The sequence below is a fragment of the Polypterus senegalus genome, chromosome 2 (genome assembly GCF_016835505.1).
Source record: "Polypterus senegalus isolate Bchr_013 chromosome 2, ASM1683550v1, whole genome shotgun sequence".
Taxonomy (NCBI): Eukaryota; Metazoa; Chordata; class Cladistia; order Polypteriformes; family Polypteridae; genus Polypterus; species Polypterus senegalus.
Genome location: NC_053155.1, coordinates 275886170 through 275903074, shown reverse-complemented (window position 1 = coordinate 275903074; position 16905 = coordinate 275886170). Strand labels below are relative to the sequence as shown.

The 16905-nt window shown below is 36.2% G+C and overlaps 1 protein-coding gene across 2 annotated transcripts in view; it reads right to left on the bottom strand.

Moving 5' to 3' along the window:
* The window catches only part of ddx10 (DEAD (Asp-Glu-Ala-Asp) box polypeptide 10), a 443025-nt gene that overhangs the window by 410496 nt on the left and 15624 nt on the right, over nt 1-16905 (bottom strand). For both annotated transcript variants that reach the window (XM_039745618.1, XM_039745620.1), the window contains exons 4-6: nt 15655-15813; nt 7499-7619; nt 6759-6948 (exon numbers count right to left, since the gene is read on the bottom strand). In XM_039745618.1, coding sequence (XP_039601552.1) covers nt 6759-6948; nt 7499-7619; nt 15655-15813 — 470 coding nt within the window. The remainder of the gene's footprint in view (nt 1-6758; nt 6949-7498; nt 7620-15654; nt 15814-16905) is intronic.

Sequence of the window (16905 nt, the reverse complement as noted above, 5' to 3'; positions counted from 1 at the left end):
AGAACTTGCAAAGGAGCTAGTATAACAAAATTAATCAATCTGCCTTTATACAGATAATGCCAGTTTAGTCCACAGCTGCAAGATAGCTCTTGGAAACTGAAACCAGTCATCAAAATCTCTATTAGATACACGCTGTCTTCTAACAATGCTAAAGCAGCTATGATAGTTGGAATAGTTTGGTCAGTCCGTACACCATTATATTGCTACAGAAGGATTAAAATCAAGTGACTTCGAATCGTGACTCGTCTGACCACAGAACAGTCTTCCATTTTGCCACACACCATTTTAAATGATCCCTGGCCCAGTGAAAACGCCTGAGCTTGTGAATCTTGCTTAGAAATGGCTTCTTCTTTGCACTGTAGAGTTTCAGCTGGCAACGGCGGATGGCACGGTGGATTGTGTTCACTGACAATGGTTTCTGGAAGTATTCCTGAGCCCATTCTGTGATTTCCTTTACAGTAGCATTCCTGGTTGTGGTTCAGTGTCGTTTAAGGGCCCGGAGATCACGGGCATCCAGTATGATTTTACGGCCTTGACCCTTACGCACAGAGATTGTTCCAGATTCTCTGAATCTTCGGATGATGTTATGCACAGTTGATGATGATAGATGCAAAGTCTTTGCAATTTTTCGCTGGGTAACACCTTTCTGACATTGCTCCACTATCTTTCTGCGCAACATTGTGGGAATTGGTGATCCTCTACCCATCTTGGCATCTGAGAGACACCGCCACTCTGAGAAGCTCTTTTTATACCCAATCATGTTGCCAATTGACCTAATTAGTGTTAATTGGTCTTCCAGCTCTTCGTTATGCTCAAATTTACTTTTTCCAGCCTCTTATTGCTACTTGTCCCAACTTTTTTGGGATTTGTTGACACCGTGAAATTTTGAATCAACATATTTTTCCTTTAAAATGATACATTCACTTGGATTAAACGTTTGATCTGTCATCTATGTTCTATTACAAATAAAATATTGACATTTGCCATCTCCACATCATTGCATTCAGTTTTTATTCACAATTTGTTTAGTGTCCCAACTTTTTTGGAATCCGGTTTGTATATTTTCCATAGCTCAATCAAGTTATTAATTAAGCAAAGATTTGGTGATTACAAACTCAACAATCTATGAAACGTTACATTTGAGAAATAATACAAAAACACACAGATGGCAAGTGTGCCATTTTACAAGTAGACAACTGAGTGTGGACACGTCTCAGAACCCTAATAGGATCCAAGAAGTTTAAAAATGTGTTTTTTCTATCAAACACACACACACACACACACTAGGGAGTTTAAAAATTAGCAAATAGTACCTGAAAAGGTGTGGGGGACGACGACACATACTGCACTATTGGATTGGCCCATACCAGTTTCACCCTTTCCATCAATATGGGGTACTACCTCATTTACCTTTAACATTGACAACCAGCACTCTCTTATACACCTTCTATATCTTTCAACTGCCTCTGGTTTCTTTCTGCCTTGGTTCATAGTCCTGCCTATACTTCCATCTCCAAGCTAAGTGGCTGTCTTGCCAGTAAGGCTTTGGAAACCTTAGTCCATAAAGTATTTCTAGCATCTAATCCCATATAATTCAGAATTACTTTCAATTCTGGGACAGAGCTCCCAAACTATGGCATTTCTTGTCACTGAAACCCAACAGCCAGTCTGTAATAACACAGCTCCCTGCTCTGCGATCAGTGCCGAACCGCACATTATGCATTTCATTTTCCCTATATTATGTTCTTCTAACAGAATGTTTTAGCACTGTAACTAAAATGTAGTATTTGTATACTACTTAACAGTCACTAATTTCACAGAGTTTATCTTCATATGGTTGTTGCCAAAATAAACTTTAAATGTAATTCAACAGCCATTTAGAATGACTAATACCAGCCTGGGATGCGGTCAATTCAGGAATGAACTTAATAATTCCTGTTCAAATAAGGAAATGGAATTAAACAACTACAAGCAATTGAATTGGAAATGAATTCAGCCAATTTCCATGTATTGCTATTTCTGAGCATTTATTTGGGATTACATGTACGGACATACATATGAACTTTATTTATGATGCCTTACAAATACCAAATAATGTATGAAAAATAGTGGATGAAATGTAAGCAAATAAAACTGAGAAATGTACATTTACAACTGATAAAAGATGAGTAACACTGGCCACAAGTATCTGAATATACTGTTAATACCAGTATATGATTACCAGTTCAATGTGATAAATGCTACCACATGCATATATGTCTCTACCCACATTATATTTCATTTACATATATTCACTTTTAATTGCATCAAATAATCACCATTTCTTGATATTTGTCATCACTAAGATGCATCTCTTAGGAACATTAAAAACTCCCAGCAATACTGAAAACAATTTCCACGGGACCAGATGAGGCAGGAATAGCTAGATTCTGACATGCAATTTGAGCCAAATTGGGGAACCAGTTCTGGTTGTCCATCCACCACAGGAGAGGATCAGACTACTCAGTATGGCACGGTAGACTTAGGTAAATTGGTACATCCAAATCCCCCATCCCCCAGTAATTCTGTAGATGTGGATGTGACTTGGGTGTCTATAAATGCAAAACGTTTTGTTCTCTTTTTTGGTGATAAAGTGCAACCCCTTGTAGTTACTACTTTTGGTGATGAAAGTGAAAGGACCTTCCTTGTTAGAACGTCTTTGATGTTTTGTGTTTCTAAATCCATTTCGTCTTTCTCCACCCATGCATCAGTTAAGTTTAAATCTTGGGTCCAGGGTTGCATCCAACGAAAACCACTTCATATTTTAAAACCGAGCCATTTATTTTTCAATCGAGGAATGTATGGTTGTGACCATTTTACTTGGTTTCATTGCTGCTACAGCATGGCGAATATCCCTGACACATGGAATAACGTAACTTGCATTTACAAGTTTACCAGCCTGACATTTATTTGTTGCTTCATCAAAATGTTCCAGGGTTTCACAAAATCATCTGATTAGCTTGATTTTGCATACTATAAAGTGAACAGGGCCATTCAGCTCTGACAATACATGAAGGTATAATAAGGAATGTCTTTGTCTTTTTCAACTAGCTGTTCCATCTTGTTGTATTTGCAACTGAGAGCTTTATATGAGATTCAAGAATTTCCACTGCTCTTGTTGTTTTGTAGAAAAACGATGTAAGCCTCTGTACTTTTGCCAGCACAATTTTCATAGGACCTGCTTGTTCTTGGGCATCACGGACCACAAGCTGGAGAGTATGTAAAAAGCAAGGGCTCCTCACAGTTGACAAATAATCCAATTCAGTGAGTTTAACAGCTAGTTACAGTTACAGTTACTAAGTAAGATGAGGAAAGGATATAGCTTAGATGATGGCAATATTGTAGATATAGATACTCGTTGATTTACAACCATTCCATTTAAAACTGTTACTGTGTCTCACAGGCAAACAACAGTTTTCACTACACCAGCTCTCTTCCTTCTACTATTTCTAGTCAGCACTGCCATATGCCGTGACTCATTCATGTCTGTCTCAGCTTATTACCTGCAGTGGTTTCGACTATGCCCAGCAGTGTTGACTACGTTCAGTTTATAATCGACAGCAATAATAAATTGTAACTCTAATAATCAACATTAAACAATAAACTCAAACAATAAACACTAACACCTTTAGCAGAAGAAGTGGATGATGGTGTGTGAATGCAAAACCCTTTGAACAGCCTTCTGAAAGCGATGTAAAGTTTTATCTTACCAGGATCCTGATGCGGTTTGGGATTTGAGATGATTGGGAGCGCTCTTTCAGACGAAGACATCTCCAATCAGTTCAGACTCACACAGACAAACAGGCACAGGACAGCACATACTGTGGGTATGAGGTGTATTCATAAACAGACGGATAATGGCAATGCCCACAGTGTCATTAAGGTTCCTTTTTAAAGGTCTTGCCTACTGAATCTTCTTCCCCAGCATTTCCTGCTCCCTCCAAAGCTATCCAATAGTGTTATAATATAAACATTATAAAAATAAGGATGGAATAATAATTCCTCACATTATACAGAATGCTTTTCTCACTACTCAAAGCGCTCTGCCAACTACACACAGGGAGGACATTGGACTTGAACACAGGATCTCCTTAATGCAAGGCAGCATCATTACCACTGCACCACCTGACCATTTGAATATACCAGTCTGACTTACATCCAGTTCATCTTACGACCGGTCTGGCGGAACGAAACATGGTAGTAAGTCAAAGACTATCAGTACACTACATTCATTCAGTGTCACTGAGGAGCTAGCTGCCCTCCACAGTTTGAAAGGCACTGTAACTATAGAAGAACTGTTTTTGAGTTTCTCCAAAACACACAAACTGCTTGATTTAAAGTGGAAGAATCTGAAATTTGTTACAGCTGATGGTTCTATGATTACTGGAATTATATCTGGACTGCTGGATATTCTAAACTTTTAACGTGGAATCAATGAGCATCCCCAAGCCAATTGTTTTGTACTGGGTAGGTAGAGTAAAGCATAAACTTGCTAGCTTACTCCTCACCAACTCACTTGCCTTCTAAATTATGTAAGGACATGCAGCAATTGTTTTGTATAAATATTGCTTAGGTTTCTGATGGTCACCGAAGAAACCTGTTGGCCTGTTGGGTTAGAGTGGTTAGACCATGGGTTCACAGAGGTACAGAAGTTAGTTTTCTCAAGTATCTATGTTAGTGTTCTTCTTATTCAGTTACCACTGGCTGTTTAACCTTAACTTAGATAACCTTGCACTTCACAATTACCACTATTTATATACCAAATAAAACATGTACATACTGAATAAGTGTTTGTGTTACTTTGTACTATACCCTTACTGTCTTAAATTTGTAAATGTGTTCTAAGCGTTCTACATAAAACAAAAATAAATATTGACTCACTTCCCTTGCTTCTGCATTAATCATAGCTTTACTTTGTGCCTAGATTATGGAACCTAATTTTATGATAATTAATTCAGACCACCAGAAAGACTGAAAACATATGCTCTCAAGTAAACTGAGCAAAGAGTGCTCACATCAAAATTAATATTGATTTAAAAATAAAAATCCTAATACTACCCACATATCTGTAATTCCCACTGTCACACATATTTGAACAATTTAATCTACTGACAAAGAACTCAGATTTCAAGTAAAAATAGTATTATGGTGCCCCCTGCTGGTCATCAAATATATTGCATTAATTACTCAAAATGTTACACCAAACTATTATAGTAATTTAATTATTAAGAACAGGAACACTCAAGGTCAGTGCTGGGTTACCACTGTAGCCAGAGGTTTTCATTACAAAAATGTTTCACAAATGAATGGGTCAGTCTTTCTTCTGTTTGACCTAGATTTTCTTCCTTTTTAAATTCTGAAAAAATGTGACATTATGATATTTACATTTTGAAGAAATTCAGAAATTTGTATTTTTTGGTCACATCTTTAAACGTTTAACTTTTATTTCCTGTATTCTTTATAAGTCACCTTTTTAAGATGGAATTTGCTCCATTAATTATATCCTGATACTGACAAATATGAACAAGTGGAGACACAGGAGCACATGACTCAAAGGGTGCTAAAGGAAAGCAGCTACTTCAGTGTCATTCACTGGGATACTAATTAGGAAGAAAAGGTTTAAATAGCCAGAACATTAAAAAAGAGCAAAATCTTTAAAAACACAAAACTGAAAAATAATTGACTCCAGTGTAGCACATAGAAATTCATGTTATACTCCAAAAAAGCAGGAATTTCTGGACTGACACAAACATGGGCAGAAACTGGGAAATATAAGGTTACAGTTAAAAGCTGAAGTTAGCTGGGATAAATACCTGTAGTTTCATTGGTGCACAGGACTTAACTTGAGAACCACTGATTTAAGATTTTTTGTAATAATTAGCAAACAAATGAATGTAACACTTAAGTATCTATTCCATTTTAGCAATCAGTGTTACTGGCACCTAAGCCTGTACTGCTGGTCATTAACTGTAAGTATTGCAATATAATTATGGAATCAAATTCCACTTGAGAAAAAAAAATAAAAGAGAATTAGGCTTTTAAGGCTTTGGCAAAAAAAAATACAACTTGAATTTCTTCTAAATGTAAATACACTGCTCAAAAAATTAAGGGAACACTCAATCATCAGAGTCAGGCCATAAACTACCGAGTCAAATGATGAGGTGCAGTTATAAAATTCACATGGTTGGATCAGCCTGTGGTTTCAATTTTTAACTTTGATTTTCACTGTGATGTTGAATCAAGCCCTCAATGTTGATTTCCATAATATTACTCAGTAAAGATTTTTCACTTGAATATTTTGTTCATTCAAGATTCGATGTGTGATTTAAGTGTTCCCTTAAGTTTTTGAGCAGTATATTTTAATAGCACACTTTTCAGATTGAAAAATAACAGAAAAAAAGCTAGCTAACTAAGCAATTAGATCAAAAAGATGCAAGCCTGATTCACTGATCTGTGAGACTGTTCGGAATGAAATCCTACAGCCACAGTGGTACCCCTGGACTGAACTGGAGAACCTTCTACATAGATTAAACATATAAGTTATACTCCCGGTTTACTTTGCACAAATGTTTTAATAAAACACTGCACATCTTACTTTAGAAGCGGACACATTTATAGTCCCTTTACATAACAAAATCAGAGCAATCAGGCAAGAAAACCAAAAGAAGAAAGTGATCCATCACAAAGGAAAACATACTGCAAAAATACTAATCACATACCTGAACTTGGCTTTTTCGTGTACCCAGACATAGGATGGATCTTTAAGACTTAGCCTTGCAAGATCTTTCACAGACTTAGTTTGAGTAGCTGAAAACAGCAGGGTCTGACGAGTCTTTGGCAGGTTCTCAATGATAGCATTCATAGCATCTGCAAATCCCATGTCCAAAATTCTATCTGCTTCATCCAGAACTGGTAAGAACAAGCAATAGATTAAATAAGAAATTAAATTCTATATAAATGCCAACTAAGCACCCTGCACCAAAACTTTTCACTCTACACCACTCAAGCAAAAGATGCAACACCATTAGCCAAGACTCGACGACAGTTTTTTATCTATAAAACAAGAGGTTACACAAACACCCACTGATATTGTCCAACACACGTGTTCTTGTATTCAACTTGATGTTAATGTATGACATATCATGACATCAATGCATGACATTTGCTGTCTGTTGTTGGCACTGTACTACTGTCACTAGCCTGTGGAGACATACATGGAAGAATTCCAGTATACAAAAATTTGGACAATGCTGTATATTTTAAATTAGTTACAGTATTTGTAAATATGTTCCAAGTACTCTTTTCAATTGCGACTGAGCAAGACAGAAGCATAATAAAAAATTAAAAATTAAAAACAAAACAAATCAGACATCATAATGGCAAAGTCAAAACTTGATGACTGACTCACTTATTCTGTAACTTACATAATTTATAAATTTAAAACATACAGGTATCATACCTAGCATCTTTAGATTTAAGGCATGGAAAGTCATAGTTTCGTCCATGTGTTGCAGAAGACGTCCTGGGGTGCAAATGATAATATTGGTACGATGGATGCGGTCAGCCTCATGCTTTAAATCCTGAAATAAAATTACCAACAATGCAGGGAAATTAGATATATGTTGACGGTAATATAGCTTTAATAATATTACTTAAGCTGTTATTACACTGAAATACATATAACAGACTATGACTATGTTATTGAATTGTTACATAATAATATTTATATTTTGTCTCTTAATCAATCAACAAACACAGATGTGGAGAAAACATGAGAACTGCACATGAACAATAACTGAACAAAGGATTCAATAACAGCATGCTGAATCTGTAAGGAGTCAGCTGTACCCAATAACAAAAAAAATAATCGCATATTCACCAAGTAATTGTAGATATTAAGCATCTGACACTCTGTGGATAATTGATATTCTGAAATTTGGTTGGCCTGGTCTTTGATTGACCCAAGAGGTTTACCAAGCATGTGAAGAATGAACAAAGGGCAGACAGGGTTTAATTGGTCAGAAAGGGTCTATCTTTCCATTTGCTAAGATACATGGTTATAATATATAGTGTCTATAAAAATGCGCCACTGACGCACTCTCGGACAATTCAGAGCTCTGAGTTGTTATGTTTCATCTTGTGAGACCCCATGTAGTGGGAACTGGCACCATGCTACACTTTCCCACTTCAGTGCACACACATGAATTTCCCTTAAAATTATTCAGGGAAATGCGAGGTCACTGTTTATTTGTTACTTGAATTGCACACAAAAAGGAAATTACAGAGAAATAGCATTTTTTGTGGAAAAAAAAAGCAAAATAAGCACATTGTGCATCACTTCACTCCAAGTGTAATCAGACAAAACATTTTTTGCTGAGCAGCTTATATGTATATATATTTTTTTTTTTTTTTTAAACACAACTGACTAAGGTGAAAGGACAGCATTACGTCACACCTCGGAGAGTTTGGGTAGCTTTTTGTCTCTACATTGTCCAACTCTGATGCTCCACAAACAATCATCAAGACTTCATTTTGTCTATGTTGATCTTATTGGTTCATCTATTTTTCTGTAAGAAGCTTTTCACTGTTTCAAAAATGCATGACTCAGCTTTGTAGCCTTCATCTAATATGTTTCCCTGGTTCCTTTACCAGATAAAGGCATGATGTCAAACAGACTTCAATAATTTTCACTAGATTCCAATTTCTTTTCTACTGCATTCTTTCAACATTCTTCACTGCTTGTTCGGAATGTTTAATAAGTGACAGATCATTCTCCCCAATCTGTGCAGAAATACATACACGTCCAGTGTCCACAAATTGATTCATGCCTCACAGCTAAGATCAGCATAAGTCTGTCTACCATTTAGCTGCCTACATCACTTCTCACTGCACTCCAATTGGTTCCACTGGTTGAAAGTCTTTGTGATCTCATTCCAGAAACTGTGCCTGATGAGTTCCCCACTAACCTTCTTTTTAAATAGACATTCCTCACTGCTTCTCAATCGCAAAAGATGCTTCCGAAACTTACCTGTCCTTCTGATTTACTCACTAAGCCAGTGTGCTATAACATGGCTGAGTGGTTGCACAGACAAACTGTGGAGACCAGGTGGAGTGTTTTTTTATCTTTATAAATACTGGACAAGTAGCCATTGTACCAATTACACAGACATCGGTGTATTATGTGGACTCTCATTTATGCAGGCATGTTCCTGTAGTGTTGGTATAATCCATTTTTTCTCCCATATCCCTTCCAAATTGGTGATTTTCAATTTTCCCAATGCAACTGTCCAGGGTTCGTTCCAGCCTGGCATTTGGACCTGCAGAGGTAAACTACGGTCCTTCATTACACTGAAATGTTATTGTTAACATTCTACATTATACATTTTCTTCATTTTTTTGTCTTAACATGCTTTAAGGAAGAAATTAGAGGTAGAGAGGCAGCATTTCTAAGTGACTCATTCAAGATTCTGGGTGCTGCCTGTTCGGGGCACGTTGCCACTACTAAGAATGTATAAATCTCAAAAGAAGTCCACAAATTACAAATACAAATACACAACAGTAATGCAGTGCTGACGTGGCATTACTAAAATGTATTACACTGCGTTACTTGTAACAAAACAGAGAGTACATCAAATAGTAATATTTAGATGACGTAATAGGTAAAATTAACTTGCTTAGCTTGAAGATGCTTCTTTAGAAACCTAACAAGATAACTCTAGTTCTAAAGAATCCTCAAATTAATTTTCAGATGACTTTCTACTTTACTCAGACACCGGACTTGCAGAAGAATGAAAACACATTTAAATAAAGGTCATGCAACAGGAATTAAAACAGGAAATCCAACAGGCAAATGAAAGGCTGCGACAGGAATTCCAACAGGCAAATGAAAGGCTGCGCCAAGAGGTACAACTTGAACTTCGACAGGTGCTGGGTAAAATCGAAGAGCGCATTGAGAAAAACTCAGTTAAACTGAGCACGCTTGCTGATCGATTGGAGCATCTTAGTGAGACATTCACGAATCGGATCGAAATAGCCGAACATCTAGCTGCCTGTGCCGAGGAAAGAGCAGTAAATGTCAGTTCGGAATGTAAAAAACTCGGAGAAAAACTTGGAGACAGACTGGCTGCTTTAGAAGATGGGAATAGAAGGTATAATGTCAGAATTGAAGGCCTGCCGGAGAATCGAGAAAGTTTAAACCCGGTGAAATTCGCAACTGAACTTTTTTCTAAAATAATTGGGGGCGACTTTAAAGCAGAATCTGAGATAGCAGCGCTTACAGCGTCAGCGGATCAAACACCGTCAGACCCCGACCAAGATCTTTTATAGTTCGTTTTGAACGATTATCATTTAAGTTAGAGGTGATGGAACTCCTCAGGAAAAAAAAGGAAGACATTATATATGAAGACTGCCACATTCGCGTCTTCCCTGACTTCTCTCCAGCAACAGCTATCAAGCGCCGCCTTCTATAATATTAAACAGCGCTACGGCAAGCCAATGTCAAATCGGCCTCCTGTATCCGGCAAAACAAAGTGGAATGGCAGGGTCATTTCTATGTTTTCGCTAGCAAGGAGGAGGCAGAAAATGAGTTAAGAAAGCTGATCCCGGGACTATTCTGATACATAATTGTGAGTCATGGCGGTAAATGATAAAGCTAGGATTAATAATCTACTGTCTGATCTATTTGTTTTTAAAATACGGGTTTTTTTATCAGCATATATTCTCATATTCTTATATTATTATTACTTACTTATTACTTATCATTACTTAGTATTACTAGAGCTAAATGTTTATGTTTTATTGTGCTTAATTACGTTTTCCTCCTCTTTTTTCTTTTCTAATTATTTCATGTGTACCCTAAATGAGACTGTTCAATATCATACCCTTGGTTTGCTGTTATTGCTATTACTGCATTAAGACTTGTTATGCTTGTTTTGGACACATCTTTAACACCATCACCTGGGTTTATTATCTGGGGATATCATCTTAATGCACTAAAATTGATGAAGATTATATGTATATGTGTATATATATATATATATGTATATATATATATATATATATATATATATATATATATATATATATATATATATATATATATATATATATATATATATATATATATATATATATATATATATATATATATATATATATATATATATATATATATATATATATATATATATTAAGTGCAAAATTTTTTTTTTTTCTTTTCCTCTTTTAAAGACTATATTGGTAACAGATATCTCTATCTTTTAACCTTAAAGCCACTGCATGGGGCTTGATGTGCTTTGGGCGTGCTCTGTCTCTGGGTATGTCAGAGGACTGGGACTGCATGAAGTGGGTTTTAGCCTCACCTGGGGAGGCAAAAGGGAGGGTGGGGGTTAAGGGGGAAGAGAAAGAGAGCAGGCTTGATCTATATCTAATCTATCATCTCAATCTTTATAATTATAACTATCAACGTAATAATAAGCTGCATGGCAACAACTCTTGGGGGAATAGGAAATTAAGACCTAAACTATTTCACTTCCAGTTAAGACTATAATATGACACCAAAAACTCAGAATCAGTGTCTCCATGATGGGACAGTTAACTTCGTAAGCTGGAATGTTAAAGGCCTGAATCACGAATTAAAGAGAAAGAAAGTACTTTCTCACCTAACAGGTCTAAATGCTAAAATAGTATTTTTACAGGAAACCCACTTACTAAGTAAGGATCAGTTCCGGCTGCAAAAAGACTGGACTGGCCAAATGTTCCATTCTAGTTTTACAAAGAAAACTAGAGGGGTGGGAATTCTCATACATAGAACAGTACCATTTGTAGCATCAGATGTAGTATTGGATCCTGAAGGGAGATATGTGATGGTCATGGGAGACTTATCTAACTGTAAAATGATTTTGATAAATGTTTATGCACCTAATGTTGATGATAAGGAATTTATACAAAATTTATTTGCATCCATTCCCAATCTGAACACTCATAAACTTATAATGGCTGGGGACTTTAATTGTGTTCTAAATCCACTTTTAGATAAGACTTCCTCCACAGGGGAACGCAACTAACACCGCAAAGATAATTACAAAGTTTATAACTGATCACAACTTATCAGATCCCTGGAGGTTTTTAAACCCAAATTCAAGAACATATTCTTTCTACTCACCAGTACATCATTGCTACTCAAGGATTGATTACTTCTTTATAGATAATAACTTCTTGCCTAAGATTAAATCTTGTAAATACGATGCTATTGTTATTTCAGACCATGCTCCGATGATCTTGGAGCTGAAATTACTAAGCCCCATACACTCACCCCAGATGGCGTCTCAATCCGCTTCTATTAGCTGACGAGAATTGTACTGAATTTATATCCAAACAAATTGAATTCTTTCTAGAGACAAATACATCCCCTGAGATCTCTGCAGGAATACTCTGGGAAACTCTTAAGGCCTTCTTAAGAGGACAGATTATCTCATATCTTTCCCACAGAAATAAATCCGAGCGAAGAAAGTAGCAGAGATAAAAGCGAAATTACTAAAATAGATGAAGAACATGCCAGACTACCAAGCGAGACTCTACATAAGAGGAGGCAGGCTCTACATTCAGAATTAAACCTCTTGACAACTAAAGAAACCGAACAACTAATTTACAAATCCAGACATCATTATTATGAACATGGAGAAAGCTAATAAGCTTTTAGCGCAACAAATTCACAAGCAAGATGTATGCATAGCGCAATCTCGGTAATTACTAACACGAACGGAGATAAAATCATCGAACACAAAAATATAATGTACACTTTTAGAGACTACTATAAATCCCTATATACTACTGAGTTTAAAGAAGACAATATACAATCTAATGCATTTCTGGATAAATTACAGATACCACAAATTGGCGCTATTAGTGTGGAGGAGCTCGATAAACCTCTGTCATTATCAGAATTACTGGATGCTATAAAGTCACTCCAAGGTGGAAAAGCAGCAGGCCCTGACGGCTACCCTGCAGAGTTTTACAAGAAATTCTCCGCTCAGCTAGCTCCCTCCTATTAGCAACATTTACAGAAGCCAGAGATAACCAATCTCTTCCACAAACCTTTAAGCCAAGCACTAATCACTGTCTTCCCAAAACAAAATAAGGACTTATTACAATGTGCATCATACAGACCAATTTCACTTCTGAATAACGACGTTAAAATACTCTCTAAAATCATAGCTAGAAGGATGGAGAAAGTGCTCCCTCAGTAATATCACAAGACCAAACTGGATTTATTAGGGGCCGACACTTATCTTCAAATCTTCGACGCCTGTTTAATGTAATATACTCACCAACTAAATCAAACACCCCAGAAATATTATTATCATTGGATGCAGAAAAAGCATTCGACATGATTGAATGGAAATACCTTTTTACTATTTTGGAGAAGTTTGGGTTTGGCCCAACATTTGTGCATGGATTAAATTACTGTATACTAACCCAGAAGCTTCAGTTTGCATCAATAACATTTGCTCAGACTACTTTAAACTAGAGCGTGGCACAAGACAAGGATGCCCTTTGTCACCACTGCTGTTTGCAATTGCCATTGAACCACTGGCAATACATTGTCGAAATACTGATCAGATAAAGGGGATTAGCAGAGAAGGACTGGAACAGAAAATCTCATTATATGCAGATGACATGGTACTGTATATATCGGACCCAGAAAATTCTGTGCCTGCAGTCTTAGCAGCACTCACAGAATTTCAAAAGCTCTCTGGTCTCAGAATTAATCTGAATAAAAGTGTACTCTTTCCGGTGAATTCGCAAGCATATAATATTAGATTAGACACCCTTCCTTTTATCATTGCAGAACAGTTTAAATACCTCGGGGTAAACATCACAAGTAAACATAAAGCTCTTTATCAACAAAATTTAGTGTCTGCATGGAAAAAATTAAACAAGACTTGCATAGATGGTCAACCCTTCATCTCACACTAGCTGGAAGAATTAACACTGTTAAGATGAATATTCTTCCTAAGCTCCTTTTTATTTCAAAACATACCAATATACATTAATAAATCGTTCTTTAAGCAATTAGATTCAACAATAACCTCATTTATTTGGAATTCTAAACATCCACGCATCAAAAGAGCGACCCTACAAAGACAAAAGGCAGAAGGCGGCATGGCTCTACCTAACTTCCAGTTTTATTACTGGGCAAATATACAGTCGATAAGAACCTGGACACAAATAGAAGAACATACACAGGCATGGACCGCAATAGAAGTAAAATCCTGCAGTACTTCTTTGTATTCCTTGCTTTGTGCTCCAATAAACACACGTTATCGGCAATACACTAATAACCCAATTGTGCTCCACTCACTTAGAATCTGGAACCAATGTAGAAAGCATTTTAAGACGGAGAAGCTTCTTTCTGTGGCACCCTGCAAAAGAACCACCTCTTTCAACCCTCACAAACATATGCAGTTTTAATATCTGGAAAAATTTGGAATTAACTTGCTTAGAGATCTTTATATAGACAACGTCTTTGCATCCTATGAACAATTACATTCCAAATTTAACATTCCAGCTACAAATTTCTTTCACTATCTTCAAATCAGGAACTTTGTTAAACAGAACCTTCCAGATTTTCCTCATCTTGCACCCTCATCCACGCTGGAAAAATTATTGCTCAATTTCAAGGAGTTAGACTCCATCTCTACAATATATAAAATCCTTTTACAATCCCTTCCTTTCAAAGATCCAAGAGGACACTGGGAAAATGACCTCTCAATTAATATATCAGAAAAGGAGTGGAAAGTAGCAATGCAGAGAATTCACTCGAGCTCCATATGTGCAAAGCATACAATTATACAACTCAAAATTATATATCGAGCACATCTGTCTCGACTAAAACTCTCAAAATGTTTCCAGGGCATGATCCAACCTGTGAACGCTGCAAAAGCCCCAGCCTCACTAGGTCACATGTTCTGGGCCTGCTCCAAATTAACATTATTCTGGACAAAAATTTTAATTACCTCTCAGACAGTCTTGGACTCACAATCCCTCCTAACCCATTAACAGCTGTGTTTGGGGTTCTTCCAGAGGGTCTTAAAGTGGAGAAAGACAAACAAATTGTGATTGCATTCACTACACTGTTGGCACGCAGACTTATTCTGATAAACTGGAAGAACCCAAACTCTCCTCTTTTAAGTCAGTGGGAAACTGATGTGTTATATTATTTAAAATTGGAAAAAATCAAATACTCAGTTAGAGGATCTGTGCAGACTTTTTTCAAAACATGGCAGGATCTAATCAGTAATATTTTGAAATGATTTTATAAAGCACAGAGAATTTGTTGATTTAGGTATTTTTAAAAGCCTTAAATTTTACACCGTTTGGCTTGCTCTCTCTCTCAAGGGTGGGGATCGATCTGTTCTTAGCATAATTCTTTTTTTTTGTAAAATTGATTGCTATGTATTGATTGTAATAAAATTAATAAAAAAAAAATAAATAAAAAAAATAAAGGTCATGCAATATGGCACCTCCATAGAAGTAATATAAAGTCTTTTCAGTGCACATAGTATTTATGAGAACAAAACACACACAACTACAATGAAAACCTTCTGTACAGACCTTCCCACCAATGATAAGTCCAGCTGAAAACTCATGATTCTTCCCAACTTTACGCAGCACTTCAAAGGTCTGATAAGCAAGCTCCCTAGTTGGAGAGATTATTAAAGCTCCTAGACCATCATCTGCTGTCCACTGCTGACGGAACAAGCACTCCAATACCTGTTTTAAAATACAAATAAAAATTAAAGATTCATGCAAGTTTACAACATTAGAGAATTACACAGATTGTAAATATTATTTCTATTATGGTGAAAGTCATTTTTAATATGTGTGTACATCATTAATGCATGTATAAATTTCATACTTAGTAACACTGTACAACATTTTCATAACATCATAATAGTTTAAACCCAGAACAATGTGCAACCCCCGACCCTCCCGTACCACATTTAGTATATTCCTAAACAATGAAGAATATAACATTTTTCAATAATGTCGTACTGATTGACTGAAATTAATTGGTTTCTCAATGAACACAGAAGATCTTAGAATGGGTGTGTTCATGAGTGTGTGACTCTTACATTATCTATGGTTTAGTAATTTTACCAGGATCAGTGCTGGAACACCAAGATTCTGTATAAAATCAAGCCTGCTTTACAAGTTAACATGTAGCATTGGACTTGTTAGATGATTTTGTGTAAATCATTAAAAATAAAAGTACATTTATTTAACTTTGGCCACATTGTTTCAAAGGATTATTGTATCTGATGCAGAGGTACAGGAAAGACAGAACTATGACATAATAGACGGCTGCTAAGAGTACATGGTTAAATGGTAATTTCTATCTTGGGAAATTATCTATGTTTGAATGTAAAAACTATAAAATACAATCTGTGTGATTTGGCAGGCATTTATAAAGACAACATTTTCAAAAGGCATGCTGCCAGCAGGAGCTTTGTTACTATTTAAATATGTAATGTTTGCCAAGAGTTAATCATACAGCACTGCCAACCTTAAACAGTTGAGGGTGAAAGTATGAAATGTTATCATTGGTAACCGACAAAAAAGACAGCCTGTCAATTTTGATTTTCATAAGGATTTTTAAGCAATTTATAGCTTTGGTACTAAATTTTAATTTTATACATTCTGAATTTATTAAAATAAACTGCAGAAAACATTTCAGGTAGACTACACCTACACTGTGTGATGCGTTTTGTGCAGTGAGTGCTTTAATTTGCATAATTGCAGAAGCCACATAGGAGTTCTACAAATTTCATGATCAAACACAAACAAATATGTTTTTTAGGATTT